Consider the following 24,127-nt stretch of genomic DNA (forward strand, 5'->3'; position numbering starts at 1 on the left):
GATCATGTGTAAGTAGCAAATTTTTTTTTCATTGTAACAATACGAATTAAAAATGCTATGAAATTAGTAATTAAGTGTAAACCCACTTCAGAATTGGTTGATTCCTTTTCTTTTGCGATTTTGATATCACATTCGATATCACTTTGGATCATTGAATGAAGTAAAATAAAGAATGACTAAGGAAGGTGTGTAACTTAATAAAGTCATTCACCTGCTTTAAACCAACTTAGCTGTAAATTTGGAGCATATTTAAAGACTAGAAATTAGATTCGTAAAAAAAATGATCTGAATGTGAGAACCAAAAAAAACTTACAACGTGACATTTCCAGTGCAAAAAGGAAAATAATTTCAAACATGTTTAGTAGCTATGTAGAGTATAACTGCTCAGAACTGTTCCAAGAAAAAAAACCTCTTTAAAGTGGTGGGGGGGGGGGGATTTTTTACTACAGTTAAGTCCCGACTTTTTTGACCAAGCTGTTTTGGAAATGGAATCGTCCAAGATAAGACCTCTCGGCAGCTTTCCTTCAGTTCTTGCGTGCACTAATTGCAGTTGGCGTGGTAAGCTGTCACCTTAATCACTGTGGAGCGGCCTTTTTCACTTATCGCATCAATTTCTTGTTGATACAGCTGTCTGTGACGTTTAGACATATGGGATATTTTATGATTACGAATGAAATATCTGAACCAGAAAAAATATTCAAAAATCAAAAGCAATTTTTGAATGAAAAATTTCAAAAAGAAAAAAATAGAACAAGTTGCGTGAATGAAAAAGTTAGAATAAATATCAAATTTTCTTCTTTTCCCCTTTTTCCCGAAAAGCGAGCATCATCACAAGTTATTAGCTATCGATCCTTGTAGTTGCATTGCCATAGGGAATTGTACATCACTGTCGCTGAAAGTACTTTGGTCGGAAGAAAGAAATCTTTGAGGTGGCCTCTCAGGATGAGTTTCCTTCAGTTCCTACCCTTATTGCTAATTAGTTTGTTTTTTGGGACATCATGTTCAGCCTTACCCCAAAATACTCTAGTTTTTGGAAAAATTTCCACCAATTTCGATTGATTAAATAAGTTTGAGCATTGCCAATAACTTTTATTCTTCTGCAGAATAAATAAATTACAAAACATATGTTTCCCCTTTTTATAAAGTTAACGAAAAATGCTATAATAAAATTATAAAACATTCTTATTTTTAGAAATATAAATATTTTTAGATTTTTAAGAGAAATATTTTTAAATTACAGAAAATCAGAAAATACGCATGGTGAGAGAAGTTTGGCGGGGTCAAACCCCAAATACCGTGATTTTCTCATATTGATAGTAAATCTTAATATATGTTACGCACGTATACAAGCCGCTTTCGACAAGCAGATGATTCCCGTTTTTGCACAATTCGCTTTTCATACCATACACTTTCTTACTCTAAGAATGTTGCCTTTGCTGATTGCTTAAGTAAATTTGGTGGTAATCTAAAAATCATTTCCATCAAATCTATATCTCTACATGTGTTTACATCTATCTATTGTTTGCACTTATCTATCCCTATATAACTATTAATCTATGTATATCCGTCTCTATATTATCTAATTTCTCTAAGAAAAGGTAAACATTGCCAACATTGTAGCTCAACTTATTATAGCTGCACTATACATAGCGCAACTCACAACAATTTTTTTTTTTAAATCTCATCCTACATTAAACTCTTCCGAGAAATTTTCATTGTTAATAGTTTTTAACGATTGAAGCGAGGCAGACAAACACACATCTTATTTTATTATATATACAGACAGACATGTATGTATCAAAAAATATTGCTTTGAGCATGAGTGACATGTAGTTTAATAGAAAATTAAAAAATGCTGTTTTGTGACGAAATTTTTAGACGTACAAATTTTTAATATATTACAAGAAAGTATGACTTTACTCACTATCGTTAAACTCAAAAGGAAAAGTTACAATTCCCTAGATTAAAAATTTTATAATATCGTAACATAATTCTTTTTTCTTGCCCATTCTGAGAGAACTAGTTGCCAATGCACTTTCTTTAGTCACCCGACTGAGCGACCTGAACCTTGGAGTTGGTCGAACCATGTATACATAATATTCATATCATGTGTGTGTATATGTAGTTTTATGTCTTGACAGAATTATGATCTATATCATTCTTTGCTTCGCTGCCGCTTGTGTAACAGTTGTGTGTGTGTGTGTGTGGGGGGGGGCACAGTTTACTTTAAAGGTCTCATTAAAGGTTGTGGCATATCTGTTTAGATGCCTTTTTAGTTCTGATTTGCTAAGCGTTGCTTTCAAGATTCTAAAACTGGTAAGAAAGAAATACTTTTGGGCTGAAAATAAAAATAATAAAAAAAAGTTAATTAATGGCAAAATTTTGCAAGTATTAGTTGCATACACATGTTTTGAGGTTCCTTGTATTCCTGAAGCATGTGTATGCAATCATTTGCAAATTGGGTGCCTTATTAACAATGTTTTGTATCATTTTTACTTATGATAATTTGTACATGAATTTATAAAATGCAAAATATCATTTACTTCTAAAAACTTTTATAAAAAGGCGAGAATTAAAAGTGCAGAAAATTAAAACACACTTGTACAACAAATTCATCTTTTCTCATTTTTTGGGAACACCATGTGACCTCAAGTCATTAGCAGCTCTCCATTCATGCAACTGTCGCTATCACTTGCTAAATGACTAGAAGCGAGAAAAAAGAAACTTTCGTGGGGTGGTCTCGTAGTAGGGGTTTCTTTCTACCTATTACCCTCGTGTACGCTTAAGTGGGCTGGTGATGGGCGCTCTCGGATCTAAGCTACAAAGCCGTCGTCGGGCAGACTAGGGCTTGAGGAGTTAAATATGACCTTCCATTTCAGTCATAATTTTTATTTTATGCCAATTCTTTTGATTTATTTCATTTTTGATTTGTGTTTGTGTAGCGACACATTTGTATTCACAAAAAAATGACAGCTTAGTGAAAAAAAGAGAAGGGTTTATCTAGTCATATTTATTTTCAACTATGTACAAAATTTCACATTTGTAATATACATTACATAAATTTAATTAATGACTTTGTATATGATAAAAAAATCACAATATATTTGAGGTTCATAAAAGCAAACCATACGATTTATTTCTAAAATAGGTCAAGACCAAAGGAAAGTAATGAGGAGGGAGGATTCCATATTAGTTTAAAAACCAATACTATGATTGAAGAGCAACTAACCAAGAAAGCCTTATTATATTTTAGAAACTTTTAACTGAAAAAAATTGCAAAAAAAGAGGGAGAAGGGGGGGGGAGGCATTTTAACACATTTAAAATTTTATCTGTGCATTAATGCTTCACAGGATGTAAACAATAATATGTATGTGTGTGTACATTCATAGTCAAATCAAATTAAGAAAAAGAAGGGCCAAACTATTAGGACTACATTTTTGTTTAAGACAAACAAAAGGCTTGTTGCAAAAAATGGTGAGGACATTTAACTCTGCTTGCTACAAAAACTTGCAATTTTGAACTATCCGAAATCTAGACTAAAATTGCTAATGTTCATAAATTCAACTATTGCAGAGAGTTACTAACACAAGTAAATTACATTCATGCAATTAAAATTATGCTAAAAATATAAATTATTCCATTACTTATAAGAAGAAATAAGAAAGCTTAAATTTTATACCATGAACTAACACTTAACCTTTTAACTAATTGCTTTAATAATCAAAAAACATCACAAGTGGAAATGTTTTTCGGTAAATAAAATCATAATTAAAAAAAAAAAAAAAAAAAACTACAGATTTATTTATCTGTAATAACTTAATAAGATTTAACTATCAATAGGCACACACACACACACACACACACACACATATATATATACATTTAGTCTGGCTCTGAAAAAAAAAAAAACATTTAGCCCAGGGAGGATTTATTTTTGCTGGAGAAGAAAAGGGAGGAACTCTTATAATGGAACAAGACCAATAAATATTAAATGATGCTCTGGTGAATCAAACCATTTATTCAACAAAGGAAACAGTTCAATCTGTTACATATTAGAAGCACTGTTAGAAATAAGCAATCCTTACTTGCATTTTGGGAACAAAAATTTTGATTTGATGGTTAGATTTCCAATAATAAAAGCCAAATGTTGACATCTAAAGTTCTAGACAGCATTGAAGCTTTTCTTTCCCCCGACTCATTGTGATCAACTTAAAGGATAAATTTGTAAATGTAATTTTAAAATGCAAGCTTTTTATCATTTTAATAAATATTTTTTTTGCATTCGTATAGATAAAAAGGCTTCGGGGTTGTTCCTTTTGACGCTTACAAACTTATATTAGGTATCTTCATTTTTCACAATGCCTAGATTTAAATTTATTTCTAACACTAATCAGTTGCCATCTTATCAGAGCCAGACTGTTTATATGCATATATGTAATAAAACAAAATTAATAGATTATACAATTTAGAAAATTTATAATAGATTAATAATGAAGCTCTTTTATTTATATAATAATTATAAATTTATAAATTGTGTAATCCCATTGATCTTATTTTATTATTTCCCCTTACTTAATTTATTGCCGCTTTTAAGAGTTCATCTCTCTTTGCTAAATTCCTCTATATTTTTTTTGTTGTATAAAGGCAAATATTAAAATCATTGGAAATCCTTTAAAGTGAGAGAAAAACTTAAATGTGTTTGTGATAAACTTGAAAAAACAAATATTTACAAATGAATTACTTACAAACTTAATGAGATAATTTACAATAGTCAATGAATGTTGCGAAATTTTTTCTTCAAACTCAATTTGAGGAAAAAAGAATAATTCAAATTTTTTTAAACCTTTGGTGTGTTTTTCCACGACAACACATCTGGGCATGACTGGTGATAATGAAAAGGAATGAATTTGAAAACTCATTGTTTGACAGTACATTTTCTGGGAGTCATAAAATGTAACTTTTTTTAGATTTAATTTCACTATTATCTCATCCTTTTAACCAACAGGTTTCAGTGAAAAAGATAGTTTAGGTCTAACTTTTCCCTTATTTAAAATAACTTGCTGTTCTTCCTTCAGTTTTTTCTCTTTTTCTTTCATTAATCTCCTCCTTTCCTCATCAATTCTGCGCTGCTCCTCAATCATAGCTAATCTTTCTTCATCCTATTAAAGGCATTCAAATATATTTCAGTAACATTCCTCTAATACTAAATGTTAATTATTTTGTTTAAGAATTGAAACAAGTAAACAGTAAACATGTATTTCAATGCATCACAAGCATAGTCAAACATTACTTAATAAGGTTGAATGAGTTTTATTAGTTCACTAGAAAATTGCCCGTCAAGGTATCACAGGTGAAAATTGTTTCTACATTTGAACAAAACAGTTGACTGTTCGGTGATATTTTGATAGTTGAAATGAAAACCCTAACTCCAGTGGATTAACCTTAACTCCAGTAGATTGTGTAAAGCTGTTGACCACTTTTTCGTTTCTTTATTCCACTAAAATGAGTCTTACCAGTAAAACAGTTAAGTTGGCGAATCCAGTTCAGCCTTGTCAAAATAAAGCATTTCCCTGCATGTCAAACATTGCTAAAAAATATTATAATACCTTGGCGTGAGTTTCATTGTTGGTGACGTCAGCATCACTCGATCATTGGCTATTATATATATGAGGATTTGCACAGGAGTCTTTATTTCAAAATTTTAAATTATTTTAATTCAAAGGGCAATAGTTCCAGAACATCTTATTCAACATTGGTGTGTGTACAAGTGTGTGGGGGAGTGAGATAGAACAATCCTATCAATGTTGTCATTATTTTTATACAACTAAATGGCAAATTGGCTGGCAGCAAGAGAAGTTTAATGAATTGCTATGATATTGAAATAACATTTTATTTTCAAACAAAAGCTAACATCTAACTGTAATGTTTAAAATTCATATGAATTGAAGTGTGATACATACATGAAGCTGTGAGAAGCAAAGGGATGAAAGTGCCAAAATTAAAATTTTGGAGATTATGAGCGCAAATGGTAGGTGAACCACTCCTCTGTTTTAGGGCAAGAGATATTATAGTGCCGGCAAATTTTTTTATAAACATTAGGTTGGCAATTAAAAACTACATGCAAACTTCTTGTCATGATTTCACTTGGCATGCTCCCTAGTGATTTGGCTGAATACCGAATATTTGGCCTAAGTTGAGGTGCTGCTATACAGCGTGATTTAGAAAAATGTTTCAATGAAAGTCTACCTAGGACTGGAATTTCAAACATATTTTACTCGAAACTTGAAAACGACCACTTATATCCCTTTGCTTCTTACTGCCTCATATGTATGTTATGTCGAACCTTCAACAAACTTGACAATGAGGGTACCCAAAGAAGAGGGCCCAAGTTGTGCATTATGGTTAAGATTAGTAATAGGAATTGGGTAAAAATGTGGTGGGTAGGCAAATGTTTTTGGGTACCTACCCAAGGCCTGGGTAAATATTAAAAACACTGAATATTTTGCATGAAGATGAATGAGAAGAAAAGATGAATGTTTGGTAAATTTTTTTCCTATGTTGAAACAATACATAAAACTGATACATATACAAGGTTGAAGCAATCCAGTTTGGGGGAAAAATCCTTGTATTTTCCCTGTATGAATACACTCAACTCTTTTCGTATGATTTTTTTGTGCGACTTTTTTTGTGTGGTGCATGAAGATTTCAATCAGATTGGGACTCAATTGGCGACGGTATTTATAAAACGGACAAAGTTATTTATAAAATGAACAAAGCTATTTATAAAACGAGCAAATGTTTTTTTATGCGGTTTTTATCTACCGCAGAAAAGAGGTTTGGGTGAATGCAGCATTACAAACGATGGGTAAAGACTGATACTGCATAGGAAGTAGGAACATTAATATGCTGATAATTTCATCACAGAAAAATGAAACAAATATATAAATACAAATAAAGAGTGCTACAGAATCTAGTTAAATTAAATAATAGTGTTGTTGATTGAACATTTATATTTAACTTGAATTAAAAATAAGAAAGTAGACTTTAACGCATAAGTTTTTTTCAGACATGCTACAGCTTGATGAAGAAAAAAGCTGAACTTTACACGTAACAAATAAAACCTCAGAAATTAACATTTGAGAGTAATTAATATACTTTCAAACAGGGAGCTCAAATAATATTGCTTTTATATATTTTTAATATTGATTTTTTAAAATTCAATTACTTTTTTTTTCAAATTATTTTTCTCAAAGATTTTAGAAACTTCAGATAGAAATGGACTCAGTCCTAAATACAATCAAACTTTTATTTAAATATTTTTTTTTCTTAAATTTATTACATCTGACTACTGAATATTTTTTTTGATGAAAAAGCAGTGTTAAATTATATTTAAGTTTCCTTTAACATGTGCACCCACATTTGCAGAAATTGTCACAAACCCAATGAACACCAACCGATTTTTTTTTTATACACATTAATTGCTGTATAATTTTAATTTTTAGCTTAATGTAAAAGGAACTGATTGTGCCAACCATTCATATATCGGAATTAATTTTTTTTCCAAGCTATCAATGTCACGTTGTAACATAATTAACCACTGTCGGGAATAACGTTCAACAATTTTGAATTAAATTACTCAAAATGAATAGAAAAAAAAAAAGAAGTTTCTTTGCAATTTCAAAGCATTTTGAAACGACTAAGACAAGAAATATAGAATCGCTTTTAAAACAAGACTTATGTTCGTAACACGCATGCAATCTCGTCGTGGACGATCGTGAAGCTTGCTTTCCCGCGAAATACACCTAGTCCGCGCGTTCGACACACGCGCAGAGTGATCTGCGCATAAATAGCCATCGAGTGCGCCAAGAGAATCGGTGAACTTCGAACTCCGCTGGCGTTCCATAGCTGTGGGCTGTGGTCGTTTGGTAGGTGACGTCACTTATTGAACGCCAGCGGAAGGGAAGCATCAGAGAGAGAGCGATTTATTGCCAAGAATGGACATCCGCAGATAGCAAAGCTCAAATGCATGTGCGCATCTGGACATCTCTCGTGAAAGGAATATTTTTCAAAACTTGGTGCGAGTGGAAGGAATAGAACATTTTATCATTTCAGTCACTACCCCCTCCCCCCATGAAAATATTAATGCAAATCTGCATCAATCTCTGAAATGATAAAATGAAGGGGAAAAAAGAGGAATTCCGCGTTTCCGTGGAAAAGTAGCATGTCTGTTTTTTTGACAAATATGACTAATCTCATGCTCCCGTAAATTAAATTTACATAAAATTAAAGATGCATGCAAAGGTCAATATAGCTCAAATGGTGGGGGGGGGGGCATTATTTGTGCAATCAGGGGGTTGGTAGATTGTCCTCGCCCCACAATTGTAAACCCCAACACAAAGTTCCAAAGTGTGGGCCAAAGTCACCCGTGTTCATGCTATTGAAGTTTTTCTATAATCAAAACTTCATGGCAATTTTGCTTTCCAAATTGAAATGGAGGACTTGAAAATGAAAGCAGCAACATTTGATATGAAAAAGTTTATGTGTGTGTGTGTGTGTGTGAGGGGGGGGGGGGGTTAGCATTTGAAGAATGGTCCAGCATGAAACAAATTTTTAAAATGACTTAATTTTTCAGTGTTTTAATAGGGGACTTGAAAATATATCTCTGGCTTAACTTATTATTGATGAGTTATTCTGTTTTGAAACTAATGCACTTACAAGTTTTTTCTGAGCCTCGTCGATTTTTCTTTTGTTTTCCTCTAAAATTTTTTCAAGTTGTTCCCTTTTTTTCCTTTCTTCTTCCTATAAATGAGAAAAAGGTATTAACAGATAGGAAATTTTGATAATTGTGCGGAATTCTTGTTCTACCAATTAAATTCATTTGAGTTTAAAATACATAACTTTTATGATTCAAATCCAACTACTATGCTTATAATCTTTCAACTAATATTTATGAAGAAAACAGTTTTGTAAATGAAATAACATAAGATAATACATTTGGACATTTTTCATACAGAATTTAAATGGTAGAAACAGTTTTTCTTTTAATTAATAAACATACAAAATTATAACATAACTTTCAATTTCAAAAACAATATGAAAGCACATTTTAAATTATGAGAATTTAAATTATCTCAAAATTAGAAAAATAGTAAGATGAATGTTAATTTCCATCTAGCTTTTTGCAGTTTAACAAGTGCATTCAAGGGAAAAATGAACCATCATTGAAAAAAGGCATCAATAAAATATATTTAATCGTGTACACTTTTTTCTCCTTTTACAATTCGTTAGCAAATGCATAATTTCAGATTTTACAAGCTGTCTTTGAATTTGTTTCTGTTAATAAATGTATAAATACCCCCAAAATTTTTTCTATAAAAAAACAAATTGCATTTTTATAGCAATAAATTTAAATCTTGAATTTTCTATTACTAGGTCGCTTGAGACGCAGCTCCATTTCAGAATCCAGAAACCCCAACGGAAGAACCTAAATACTTCAAAAAGAGAATCAAAACACACAAAAGTAGAAGTAAGCGTTAAAAAAATAGGGTTAGTTTAAAAGAAACTAAAAGATATTCATAACAGTATTTTCTTCCTGTACTCAAGGAATTCATAAAAAAAAAAACTGAACACACAGTCATAATTAGATTTTAAAAAGAAGATTGGTGGAAAAAGCAAAAATAAATTTCACTAAATAGAGAGGGAAATACAGATTGACAACCCGATTTTGAACAAATATTTTTACCCAACACATTAAAATATTACCAAGAAAGAGTTATGAACATAATATTGTAACTCTAAAAGTATATATATACATATAAATTGGGCAAAAAAAATGCTGCAACTTACCCAAGCAATAGCATCATGCTTTCCAATTCTGTTTAAATTTCCTGACACTTTAAAAAGTTCTTTACTTCCACATCATTAACATAAAGTCTTCTTTGTTACGTATTTTAATCCGTAATTTTAGAACTTGTACTTGTTTCTCAACAAAAGGTATATTGAGAGAAAAGTTTTTAGAACAAGAGAGTTGCAATTTGAGAGTCAAATCTGATGAAAGATGCTTTCATGCAGAAAAGTTCACCTTCAGCTTGCTACATACGAGGTGCTGTTGTCAGAGCAGGATGTACACAGATTGCTCAAAATCAGTATGCAATGTAATCCAGCATTGTTAAAATTTGACTGTGAAAGATGACATCTGCTCATGGCTTTATGCCAGGAAAAAACAGTAGCTACTTACCATAAACAGAAAGCTACATTAATGAAATTTCTAAAAATGTTAGACATTTTTTCCTTTGAGAAAATTTAAAATTTACTACTATTGTGGGTTAAATACCAAAGTCAATCCAAAAGTTAGTTTCAATTTTTTAAAATCTAAGCAGATACTAAAATTATAGACAAGAAATTTCAAAAATATGAATAGTATGATGCTTAGACAAAAATTCTCACAGCAGCATCCTTACACATCCGTAAAAACAAAAACTCCTCAAGAACTTCCGTTTTCCTTCATTAATTTTTGTTTTGAGATTAATTTTTTCAACTCAAACTAAAAAGTTGCCGTTTTTTGAAACTTAACACAGAACAAACACATATAGTTCAATTTATGGTATTTTTTAAACTAGTGATACATTTAAATGTTATAGACATCAGTAAGAATAAAATATCATTCTGATTTGCCCCCTCCCCCTTTTTTTAAAAAAACGGGTTTAAAAATTTATGCTGCACATATTCCAGACTAATAGAAAATTCTTACGCTATTGAAATTCTTTAAATGTCATAGTTATAAGTGTCACATATTTAGTCAAAAATAAGAGGAACTGTATACACACATAATTGGAGAGTATTTTTCATTGGAGCGATAGTTATAGCTGTCAAAACATTACTTTTTAAATGTAAGGGAGGGTAATTTTTATTTTTTTTTTCAAGTTTGAAATTGTTACTTTATATAACTTCAAAAAAATATATTTATTGCTCATTAAATAATAAAATTAAATTTTTTGTTATTTTTAAAACTTATACATTCCTATTTTTAAAGCAATTTTAACATCAAAATGAAAAAAGTTCCTATAATTTTTTTTCATAAATTTATGCTGATGGTTAGTTATTGTATACATAATAACAACCAGCTTAATATATCTGTATGTATATTTGAATGTAAGTTCAATGTCTCCCCCAAATGATGACTTATATCACAACACAATAACTAACTCACATTTATAGTTAAAATATGTAAGCATAAAATATAATTTTAAAGTTTCTAAGTTACTTGATATACTGAAACATGCAGTGGCGGATCTAGAACTCGAGCAAGGGGCTAACCTCGGTTCAAATGTGTTCCCTGTTTTAGAGGGTCTTTTTCGTCGTTTTTGCGGGTATTCTCAATCTCTTGCAAGGGGGGGGGGGACGCCTGATTACTGAAAAGGCTGAGGCCAGGGCCCACGGGACCCCCAAATGGCTAAAATAATTTAGCTAATGACTAAAATTGCACGGTTTAGTTACAGGGGCCTCCAAAAAACGGGTTGACCTAGGGCCGCCCCCAATACCGGGGGGGGGGGGGCATCCCTCTTAGGAGGGACAGACACCCCGTTTATACAATATGAAATTTTCTCTACAAGGGGTCCCTCTCCTGAAAAATTTAGGACTTTAAACACGGCTTTTTATTTGAAATAAACTTATACAGTATACTGAAGAATATAATAATTTCGCTAACATATTAAAGGTCCGAAAACACTAAATTCACTTCAGTTGGATACAAAGCTACAAATTACCGCCCCATGGCCAGAGCTAAGATTGAATTGCAAGCAAACAGCGGAAAGGTCAGTTACAGTATACAGAGATTGCAGTTGCACTCTAGCTTTATACTCATGAGTCTGGAGTAGCTAAAACCATGTTCAGGCAAAAAACCTCATATAAAGCTGAGTAGATTATCTAATTGGTAGATTAAAATACTTTCCCATAACAGAGAAAAAGGTGTGCAAACATGGTATGACTCCCTATCGAAAAAGTGAAGATAAAAGCTAGAGTATAAACATTATACCCCAGCTAGAAAAAGGTAGTAAAAAGAAGCGGATACGTGAAGGGGGTCAGGAACCTCCCGTAGAAATTTGAAAAATTGATGTCAAAAACACAATTTTTGGAATGTTTTGGTAGAAAGTTAGGCAAGATGGGGTTGAGGTTCCTTCACAAGTAGTTTTCCTTACTATTGTCAATTTCAAGCTTTCTTTAGCGATATTAGGGGATCAAATGCTCTTTCCGCACTAATAAAAAGTTAAAAATGCATTTTTATGCTGGAAACACGATTATAGACTATCTTTGGAGACGTTAGGAGAGGAATTCTTTGGGGATTTACTTTGAAAAATTTTCAAAATTGGAGTCATTAAGAAGGAGTTTTACGCAACTTCTGGTGAATTTACGTTACTAGGTAGCTCTCATCTGGAAGTCTTTCGACATTGAACACTCCAACTTAGGCTGGTGATGTTTTCAACTGGTGATGTTTAGGAAATGAAGAGGGTTCGGAGGCACTCTCTGGAAAAGTTTCGTCAGTGAAGTCTGAAAGACGCAATTTTATAGTCAATGTTTGGTTAAGTTTAGAAAATGGGAAGTTTTGGAGGCTTTTATGAAAATATTTTAACAACTAAGTCTTCAAAAGGTAGCCTTGAGTTTGGGAAATGGAAAAAGTTTACGGGCTGTCTCTGGAAGTTTTTTGGCCCTAAAGTTTGAAAAAAATCTCAACTGTACGCCTTTTTTTGTCAACATAAGGGGAATCTCCTAAAGCCACAAAAATGTCAGGTCTTAATTTCGAATTTTGGATTAAGCTTTGGAAAGATATTTACAGCTATCTGTGTTGATACTAAGGGGGAGGTGATCGGGGGGATCCTCCGGAAATTTATAAAAGTTAAAGCCTTAAAAGCGCAAAAATTTGGCTGTGTTTAAAGAGGTTTAGCTTGTAGAGAAGAATTTGGGTATCTTCTTCGGCTAAATTTGGAAATTGAAGTTTAAAGGCATAATTTCTTCTATCTTTTATAGTAATATTAGGAAAAAAGTGAGTGTTCGGTGATCTTCTCCAGAACTTTTTTCGAAATCAAAGTCTTTGAAACACAGTTCAGGCTCTCCTGACGATGTTAGAAGACGCGTTGGAGTTCAGGGGCTTCTTCTGAAATGTTTTGAAATTGAAGTTCTGAAAACACAATTTTAATCTATATTTTGATGGAATGGGTTGTCTCCAAAGGAAATGTTTCAAGCTTGAATGCCTAAAGATGAATCTTTTTTTAAAATCATGTTAAGGGAACTAACTGACAGTGTTTGAGGACTTTCCCGACAAAATTTCGACATTAAAGCTAGAAAAGCAATACTAAGCTTTTTTTATGATATTTTTAGGGGAAGGAGATTCGGGAGCCCTCCGTCCTAAAAATATATTTTAAATCACACTTAGGCAACCATAAATAGAGATAGGTATAATTTCACACCAAAAGTAGTTTGAAACTGAAACGCCAAAATAAAATTTCATTCTATTTTTGTCCAAAAAAGGGGTGAAAATTTGGTAAATTGGGAAAAAAAGCTAGAAATATTCGAAAATAGTGCATTAAAAATGCACTAATCTTTGATGACATTAGGGGGAAGAGATGGCTTACTCAACAAAATTTTCCGAAATTAGAGGTCTAAAAAAAAGCTTCAGGCTCTCTTTGTAAAAGTATTGCAGCATTTAAAATATCTGAAAATTCGGTTTTATCCAGTGCGACTTCTGACCTCATTGGGGAGGGGGGGGGGGGCCCCGTTAGCCTGAGAAAGAAGTAAAATATATGACTTTGTTAATTTGAAACTGATAACTTCAGATTAAACAACCTTGATAGAGTCAGGACGAAGCTATTTCCTCCAAGCCTTCCCATGCTATTGTAAATCACATTGTAATGCGTTGTAAGTTTTGTCCGAATGAAAGATAGAACTACAGTTCCTTTAGCCCCCCCCCCTTCCAAACGCACCATTAATTCGCCACAGTGTATATATTTATTTAAATATAATGCACATTTAAATTCGGAAAAGTATTGAAGTATTTGAAAACTTTGAAATTTCGGTTTTGTTTCGAGTTATTTCTGACCTCATGGAGGGGGGGGGGGGGGGGGAGGGCGCTATAGCCCCCTAAACCTGAGACCGAAGTTAAATATATATATATATATATATATATATATATATATATATATATATATGGCTTGATTAATTTGAAAATTATAGCTTTCAGATTTAAAAAAAAAAGAAGATTGCAGAACAAAACTATTTCCTCCAAGCCTTCCCATTCCATTGCAGATCACAATCAAATAAGTTTTGACCAAATGGGAGAATGGGAGGGGCTACAGTACTCTACATCCCCCCCCTGCCATCTATTAATATGCCACTATATATTGTAGTTATATTCAAATGTAATGTATGTTTAAATTCTCAAATGTATTGCAGTATTAAAAGTCTCAGAAATTTCGATTTTATCTAGTGTAAGTTCAGACCTCAAGGTTGGGGGGGGGGCTATAGCCCCCCTTAGCCTGCCCTTGAATCCGCCACTGGAAACATGTTACAATAAGATGCTTTTAGATGAATGTAAAATTCTTTTCAGAAGTTATTCTTCAGTTAAACTACACTGAAGTGCAAGGCAATATAAATAGGTGAAGTTATGGCAATATAATTTCCTTTCAGATACAGTGAAACCTCCCTTAACGGACACTCCCGAATAACGGACACCTCTAATTAACGGACATTTTTGCAAGTCCCAGTCCCTCAATATAGGCCATTCCATGTAATTCACTCTGAATAACGGACAGTTATTTCACAAAAAATTTCCCATTGCGATCGTAGCACTTCCGTTTTTTTTTTTCTTTTCACAGAAAATCTTAGTTACTGCTTGCATTACAAAGCTTTTCATCCTCCACAACTGATATCTCCCCCCCCCCATCCGTCATTTCCTTATCAGTGTTTCTTGGAATTAAAAGGGTGGTAATGGGCAGAGGCAGGGATTGGGGCTTAAAAGTTGGGGGCAGAAAAAAAAAAAGAACTAAAAGGCATGGTACTTTTTGCGAGCAGCAAAAAATGGAAAATAAAATAAAAGTCATAATTTTGTAACTGCTAGTTTTGAGAGTATTGAAGCAGATACGTGAAAACTGATGTCAATCTAACAATTAACGTACGTTTTTCTTAAGATTTTAACGGATTTTGTACACAATAACTATTTAAAAGTTACGATAAAAAAGAGGAAATTGGGCGCTTTTTCTAACTGCGGCTCTCAGGAGATGCAATTGAGCAGACCGGCGCCGGTAGTAGTCGGCTTTATGGCGCCGTGGTTTCGTTGGGTTGTTTAATTTTTAGAAATGAAAAAGATTTTCTCATATTCAAGGTCATATTTCCAACTGTCAATCATGCATCATGCAATAGTGATACTCGAGATAAAAGAAATAAATTAACCATAAACAGTGTGTGGGGGGGGGGGGGGGGGGAGGGGGGTTGCTCCGCCGAATCGGAGCCGTTGGTAATGCAAAAAAGACATGTCAAACTGTTTATTTTAATTGATTAAATGCTTTTTAAGACAAGTGTGTGCTGTCAGTATACCTTTATTAAGAAAAAACAGATTAATTACACTTGACGTAAAATGTAGTAAACCTTTCGCAATTGTTTCGATTGTGTTCTACAAAGGGAACAACAGCCCATTTTGAAAAAGGTAAATTAAGTAGTTCCTCCTAATAGCGGACACCTCCCAATAACGGACAAAACTTCTAGTCCCTTGACTGTCCGCTATTGGGAGGTTTCACTGTAATACAATGAAATTGCACATACGTAATTTAAAATTGGCATAATAATAGCAACAATAATAAAATAACTTGAAATGGGACCTTAAGGGGAAAAAAAAAGGCTAACAGTTTAATGTTTTAGAATGTTTAACTAATGTTTCCCCCAATCAAGTAAGCAAAAGGATGATGAAGAATGAGTTTTACTTCATACTTTGCAAAAGATATCGGATGCATTTATTTTGAAAAAATGACAGGAAACTTTTGATTTTGTTTTTCTTTAAGGATAGTATGAATAACCAGGGGTTAGGTATAACTGTGGCTTTATGTAGATGGAAAGTGCATAGTTTTTGAATTCACAAAACTTATAGAAATATTTTGAAATGTAAAACAACAAATAAAATTTCAAAATTTTGCAATGAAAACTGTAGATACACGTTTTAGAATTCTAGGTAACCCTTTTTTCTGAGGACGGATAAAATACATTGCTATGGTTTTTTTTTCAAGGTGTGAAAATATTCCTAGACACTTTTTTTATGAATGCATCAATTTTGGAGGAATGAAATATATGAAAACTTTTTAAGGAAAACAGAAGATGGCAACAAAAGAAGAGATGCATACTATTTTTATTTGGAAATATTTGAATGTTTGATATTTAAAAAATTCCATATTCTTTCGACTTTCTGTGATGCAAAATTTTTATTTAAAATATAAAGTGTGAAAATGTGCTTGTAAAAGCATTAAAACCATCTCAGGGATTGATAGAAAAATAAAACAAAACCTATCACCTTCTCTCAGATGTTTTTTCCAAAAAAAAAAAAAAAGGACTTGATTTTTCTTTTGTTAACATGCATCAGTTTTGAAATATGTGTTCATAATTAATTTTTGTTTCTGAAACATATATTTATCAATTTAAAATTTAATTTTCTGAAAAAAAAAAATTGGATTTGTAGATCAAATGTTCACATGATCAACCTTCAGTTATTGCAAAAATTGATCTTTTTTTGGGCAAAATCTGGTGCAACAACAGCATTAGTAAAGTTAAATCATGCATGAAAAATCTTCAATTAAAAATAACCAGCACATAAAGAAATGAATGAGATTTTTTTTTCTAATTACCTGTGTGTGCACATACAAAAGTATGCTGAAACAATGTACTTCTGATTCCGACTTTTACTTCATCAAAATATGTGACCTCTTGAAATCCACTCATTTAATATATTGAGGGTTATTATTACAGTAAACTCTCGATTATTTTCAGAATAGAGTGGCATAGTAACCGCGGATAATCCAAATAATAGGTAAAAAACGATACTAGTGTATAAAATAACTAAAAACATGAATAACACTCACACGTGCATTTAAATTGTAGCTAAAAATGATAACATTAAATGTAAAAAATACATGTTAAATCAAAAGTTCATTACTGCAAACAGTTTACATGCAAAGGCGAGCAAGTCAGGCTAACATTTTAACCGACACTGTTTAAGATCCTTTTTTTAAAACAAAAATCAATAGTGCTGCACTTCAGAAAGAGATTATGACGAAATCTTCGTCATTGACGAAAATGTGAATAGACCCCCGGATAATCCAAACCACCGATGATCGAGAGTTTACTGTAATTATATTGAGGTTTGAGGGAAGTCATTTGTTTCAGATTTTGTAGAATTGAAATAAAATGCAACTGATTATTTATATTTCCTAAATTTTCTTGCTCTTACAAATTGCCGATATAGCTATTTCACTTATACTAAAATAAAGTTTAGTGATTATAAATATTAAAGTACCTAATTACTACAACACATTTAAAACCAAGCTAAAAGAGCTTAAATCCTTAAATAAAAAATATGATACATATGACCAAAATAAATTTTGTGAAAAAAATGTCTACACTTCTACATTATTGCAAATCATAACAAAAGTCGCTCTTCATATTTTTATAAGTGCTCATGGCAAGGAAAGCTTAAATTCTTGCATGAATTAAAGTCGGAAGCAAAATATCTGGTTATGATTAGGATTGATCAACTTACGAATTTAATGCACAAAACATCAAAACTCATACTTTCAAATACTAATGAATAAATTTTCTCTCTTGAAAATCAGCTTGGTTTATAAATCAACAATATTTTATTAAAAATAACTTACACATCTTTCGAAAAACCTGTACATGTGAAACTTCAACAAGCTTCTGAATAGCTTTAATTATAATCTTAACACTTAGTTCTGACTGTTTTAGGGACCTAAAATTTTCTTTATTATGATTATATGTAGTTCTTAAAACTTGGAGCACATAGATGAATAAGTCAATTGTCTGAACAGCATTTGCCATTACCTCCTTAGCCTTTTGAGCCTCAAGCTCCAGTTTCTGTCGCCGTTCCATTTCTTCTAACATCTGTTTTTCCATTATTTTCTTCGCTTCTTCAACCCTACGTAATACTTCTTTCTCAATATCATCTTTTCTCTTTTCTAGTTCCTCCTCCACTCTTTTGGCTACAATTTCTTCAATCCGCTTGGACGTTTCTTCTTCAACAAGTTTGGATTCTAATTCTTTTTGCCTCCTGAAAATAACCAGCATAAGGACAAAACTATTAAACTTCTTGATTTTTTAGGCATTAAAAAGTGCATAGTCAGTTTCAAATCAGCAATTTTATACTGTCAAAAGTTGCAAGAATAATTTGACACCTTAATAAATAAAGTTAAAAAATACGGACTATTCAGAAGCCACGAGTTTAAAAGTACCTTCAAAAATTAGCTTGACACTTCATAAAACGGTATTTACATACTTTTCAAAAATTAGGCACAGGTTTTTACTTAAGTGGACTATACTTAGAATTAAAAAAAAAAGGTAGACCAGTCTTTAATTTTTTTAACTCTTAAAAAGCACTGATCTGTAAATATAATTGAAATCATTTAAAATTTTTAAGCACTCAGTAGATCCAATCAAACAATGAAAATTTTATGATTACGCACCTCAACATAAAACTTTTAAAAAATCAAGTTGGAACATCTGAAATTAATTAAAAATATTTTCAACCATTTGCTACAGACAAATACCTTTTTAGTATTTAGTTCTTATTGGAAACCCTATTCTTGAACCTTTCATTTTAAAAGGGGAAACCAGTTTAGAATGTTCAAAAAATCCACTTCTTTTTAATGTGATAAAAGGTTAGTAAAACTATTCAAGAATATGTTGCCAAAATTTCAGTGAAAAATTTTAATTAGTTTTGACGCTATGAGCACTGAAAGTGACTGTAGAGATTCAAAAACATTCAACTTTTTTTTCAAACAAGTTTTTCTTGAGACAACTTTATTTCAACTGGAGGGCATTCTAGCTCAAAAAGTTTTTGACCAATTGTTCTGAAAATTTGTGTGAATTTTTTTTTATATTCAATTATACTCCACACGAACTTAACTCTTTTTTAGTCTTTTTAATTTTTTTTTAGTCTGAGCATTCGCAAATAAACAACAAATGTATCTCACTAATGATAGGGAGGGAGAAAGTGTGCTGATCGTTCTGTGCATGCAACCCTTTGAATACACATGTATAATAGATTGGTCCCCCACACCCTCATCAAAAACGAAAGATCATAAGAAAACATGAGAGCATGTGGAATTGAAAATTGCGAATAGTATTACTGACGTCAGGGGTGTTTATACACTATTGGCGAATCTGTTTCAATGTATTTTTGTCCATCTTCCTGTCTATCACTCTAAACTAGACTGCAATACTTTTAAAAATGAACTTTTTATAACTTTGATCGTTAATAAAAGAAAGCGAGCTCGAAGATTCATCAAAGGCTTGTCTTCAGACGTTAGACATAGCACTGTCTAAAGATATTTCATTTTAAAGCTCAGTTTTTCATCTTACACGATAAACAAAAATTTGTTATTGAAAAAATACTACTTGTTCATCAAACACTCTTATTTTAAGATTGATTAGCGCTCCTAAAGTACATTGCAACGGACAACTAGTCTCGGAGTTATAGCACTGGAGAACAAGCTTTCCAGAAACTTGAACTTCGATAAAGTTATAAATCATTTTGCAAATCAAAAGGCAAGGAAGGTTGGCTGAAATAAATTCAATATTGCGCATGTGCATAATTTCAATGTATGAAAATTTGATTTTGATGCGTGAATTTCTGTATTCTATTCCCTTTTTTTTGGATTAATTCAAAAGAAATATAACTGAATTAAAATTATGATTGCTTGTAGAATTTACTTTTGCTGTTTACTGTTGCGGCACTTAAAATGGAGTTAATTTTTTTCTAATATGCTTGATTTTCTTCCCCCTTTTTTGGGTATTGGGGAAACAGGGAATTAAGCAGTGGCGAAAGAAAGTGACTAGGAGCCCACTATGTTCGTGATTACAGACAAAAATTGTGGCTTTGGTAATGCCCACCAGCAACATGCTTTGATGGCGACTGCTCACGGACAGCAGCTTCTTACTTCACTAATTCTGGTGGAAATTACTTCAAAAAAATAATAAGGTGTACTTTAGAAGATGAATAAAATATCCTACAAGTTTAAATAAATTCTGATTATTTTTTCTTCTGTTAAAAAAAATCACGAACGCTAAAATTTTAGCCTCCTAAACTGGTTTCCCACTTAAGACAAAATGAGCATGTCTCCTCTTAGCATACATGTCGAGAGAAACCTAAAGTAACACTTAAAGCAGTTAAGGGGAAACATTGCCCAAGTGCTAAAAAAACTTTCGGAGTTTTTTAATTTCCTAAACCAATTTTAACCTTTTATGAATATAATTATGTTGAGTCATAGAAAATTAAAAATGGCTAATGTTTGGAAGGGGGGGGGGGGAACAATGTGATTATTGTCACTTGCTTAATTAAGACAACTTTTAGATTACTGCACACAAGAAAATAGAAAATGATCCCCATACGTTTTTTAACTTAAACTTTTAACTAATTGTGTAAGTGAAGAAAAAATACTTACATGAAACTTAATTGTTTTTCTTTTTTTTGACACATTTTTTCTCTCCTCAAATGCTTTTCCCCTTTTTTTTTTATTTTTGAAAAAATAAAAATTAGCTGCTTACCAATGTTAGTCCCTGGTACAAAGGCTGCTTTGAAAATCCTATTGTTATTCCTAGTTAACAAATTTTTATGTTTGAAATCAACATAAAACTAAGATTTGTGTGAAATTAAGGAAATTACATCATACATATTTAATTATTACATCACAGATAAAATCTTAACTTATTTTAAAAATGTACATCTATTCCAACCTTAATCGTTCCATTTCTGCAAGCCTTTCTACTTCATTCATCTTTTTTAAGCTCCTACGATGAGAACTATATAAACCATCAACTTCATCACTACTACTACTTGAGGAAGAAGAAGATCTTGACCGTTTCCTAAAGAGCAAGAAAGAAATGAAATCATATCTAGAGGGGTCATAATATATTTACAGTGTCAAAAAGTAGGATATTCTTACAAAAAAAGTATGAAAAAGAGGACACTTTCTCAGAAAATTAGGATTTAGTATCATTCTGCGACAGGGTTCTCCGATACAAATCAGTCAATATATATTCGATATTTATTTTGAAAATATCATGATATTTATTTTTTCAACTATGGTATTTTCAATATAAAAAATATATTAATCATAGTAATATTGTCCATTTGTTGTTAAAAATAACCAACAAGTTATGTACTATATTTTTATGATGTATTAATACATTAATAATACATCAAAAAGTAAAACAATATATTTCTTTTTTACTTATATTTTATATTCATAAAATTATATAGTAATGTAAAAAATTGAATTCATATTAAAATAATTGTAAAAGCAGCTAACAGAAGAAAAATTAAAAAGCATGATTGTTTGGAGCAAGTTGAGACTCATGAGTAGGCTTGCCAGATGTCTGAAATGTTCAACCAGGACACTGGAATGCCCACTCCCCCCTCGTCACTATTATTCAAAGGGGTGTTTTATAGAACAGTTTATTCCCTCAATGCTATGAATAAATGGCTACTAATTATGAATCTAAAAAAGGGGTGATAAAAATAACATAAGCAGATAAAATTTGAACATTTCACTTTCGAGATGCAAACATTTACAATTTATTTCAGTTCGAAAAAACACTTTGAATGAGGAATAAAAAAATGAACAATATTTATATCTACTTTTCTTATTGTAGGACTTTTTTAGGATCTAACTTGCTGTAAAAATCCTCACAAGTTAATCCGGTATTAACTTTACAAGTTAATGATTAAGTAATTATCCTAAATAATCATTCAGCTATTTTTAGACCTTTTTGGTAATTTGTAATCAAATTTATCTTTTTCCAGGATGTGAAGTAAACTGTCTGGGACACCGGGATTTTGATTAAAAACCAAACCGTCTGGAAAGCCTATTCATAGCAAGATTCCCTATAAAGTATTTGAAAAATCATCAAAACCAATATTTTTTTTTCTAGGCGTTTGTTTTAAAATTCTTTCACTTATTTTTCAGCATAAAACTCGGTAGCATTAACTCGGGAATCCTCAAAATGGATATTTCGCATGTCTATATGTTCTTAGGCACTTATCCACGTACCACGTGTGGTGGCGTAGAAAAAAAAAAAAAAAAAAAAAAACTCAACATTCATTCGGGGGTTAGTAAAATAGAAATTAAGATAGATTTTTGAGTGAATTTTTTTTCGCAAATACAATACTTCCTTTTTTGTAAAAGAAAGTAAAAAATGGTCTTGTAAAAATTTTATTTGAGCATGTATTCTTTAGACAAACATTCTTGGTGGGGCACGTAAAATTTTAAAGACTTTTCTAGCCTCGATAGGTATTCATTAACAGGGGCACGACTAGCTGCGTTGCCCAGCTTTACTCGGTCTACCTTGAGAATCAAAATTGTGTCAAGTGACATATATTCAACAATCAGGATTAAATTTAAAAAAAAAAGCGTAACCATGGAAACGAAAAAATAAAATGGTTAACAACTTGAATGAAGACGACATTTTTCGAATTTGATTTTAAAAACACTTGTAACTTCTTTTCCTTTGGAGATAGAAGCTCAGTTTTTCGACCATCGGTCGAGTTAGATCTGGAGTAAAAAAAGCCCCTCTTTCCAGTGGCGTCAAAAAGAAAACCATGGGACAATTCCTTCGCTTTTCATTGATAGATTTAAGGAAGAAAGTAGTGCCTAAATTTCAGCTAAGCCTAAACAAAGTTATTTTCGAGCTAAAAAAGCAAATAACTCCCTCCGTAAGTAGGTTAGAGCATTGAAGCAAATTGCATAGAACATGGGAATTTCTACCCTTTCCAACGATGTATAATATTAACATGTGCAAGTAATTTTTCACCCCCATATTCAGGAACTTATGTGAAAATTGGGCCTAAATTGGAATAAAAAAAGAACTATTCATTGAATTTTTTTTGAATTGGTCTGGAAACCTTTTCAGGATTTAAAGGAACGAACTGTGAAAATTTCAGCAAAATAGGCCGGGTAGTTCTTGAGTTTTGCGAGTTCAAACACACAACACCTTTTGGAGACTTCATTTCATACTATGTATAGACTCTGCAGGGACCAATTTTAAAAACGTGTAAAAGAGAAACGTATAAATGGTGCTTCACTGTATTTCTTAACTTAGATTATCTGTCATAATTTTGCATTTTGCTTCTGTTATTTAATTATGTCCATAAAAAAAAAAAAAAAAAAAAAATGAATATTGTCAATAAATTTAACAAATCCGTTTCAAGGATTAACTTAAGCAAACATGTACGAGTATATGTGGGCTCTTTTAAAAGCTTTCTTTTTTTCACTAGACTTAAACAAAATTGCTTTTAAATTCGAACATACAAACCAGCACTACTAAAAAAAAGATGAATGCGAGCAATTACAAAAATTTTCAAATTTGACATCAATTTTGCTTTTATTCTATAGTATGCATACCTAGAACACAATATATGAACATGAAAAGACAGCAGGTATTTGTAAAAATTGTTAATTAGCAAATTAAATCAGCAGTCTGTAGGTAACAGATGTTGGACATTGTTGTCCTGCAGGTAACAAATTTTGGACATCATCATAATGTAAGTTTCACCATTTTTGACAATTGTTAATTTGATTTTTAAGTTTTCGAATGAAAATTTTATTTACTACTTTTTGAATTTTGCAATTTAATAATAAAGATGATATTAATGAAGTACTTGAATGGCTATACATACTGCTCTTTACATATAATAAAGTTTTGGAATGATTTTGAAGAAGTTGATGAAAAAGTAAAAAATAAGCTTCAAATTAAAAATAATACAAATGTAAAAAGTGACATCAGTTTTAATAATGAATATTTTTTCTAATGTCATAAAAATTATTGAAAAAAGAAATTCGTATTTCTATTTGGAGATTG

The 24,127-nt window shown here is 31.6% G+C and overlaps 1 protein-coding gene across 1 annotated transcript in view; it reads right to left on the reverse strand.

The window, feature by feature from the left end:
• Positions 1-3,000: 3,000 nt before the first annotated feature.
• Positions 3,001-24,127, reverse strand: part of LOC129233345 (arginine and glutamate-rich protein 1-like) — a 31,317-nt gene continuing 10,190 nt past the window's right edge. Inside the window, exons 3-6 of the mRNA XM_054867388.1 lie at positions 21,005-21,133; positions 18,095-18,320; positions 8,717-8,800; positions 3,001-5,160 (exon numbers count right to left, since the gene is read on the reverse strand). Of these exons, the coding sequence (XP_054723363.1) occupies positions 4,996-5,160; positions 8,717-8,800; positions 18,095-18,320; positions 21,005-21,133 (604 nt within the window). The 3' untranslated portion in view covers positions 3,001-4,995. The remainder of the gene's footprint in view (positions 5,161-8,716; positions 8,801-18,094; positions 18,321-21,004; positions 21,134-24,127) is intronic.

The sequence above is a fragment of the Uloborus diversus genome, chromosome 1 (genome assembly GCF_026930045.1).
Source record: "Uloborus diversus isolate 005 chromosome 1, Udiv.v.3.1, whole genome shotgun sequence".
Classification (NCBI taxonomy): Eukaryota; Metazoa; Arthropoda; class Arachnida; order Araneae; family Uloboridae; genus Uloborus; species Uloborus diversus.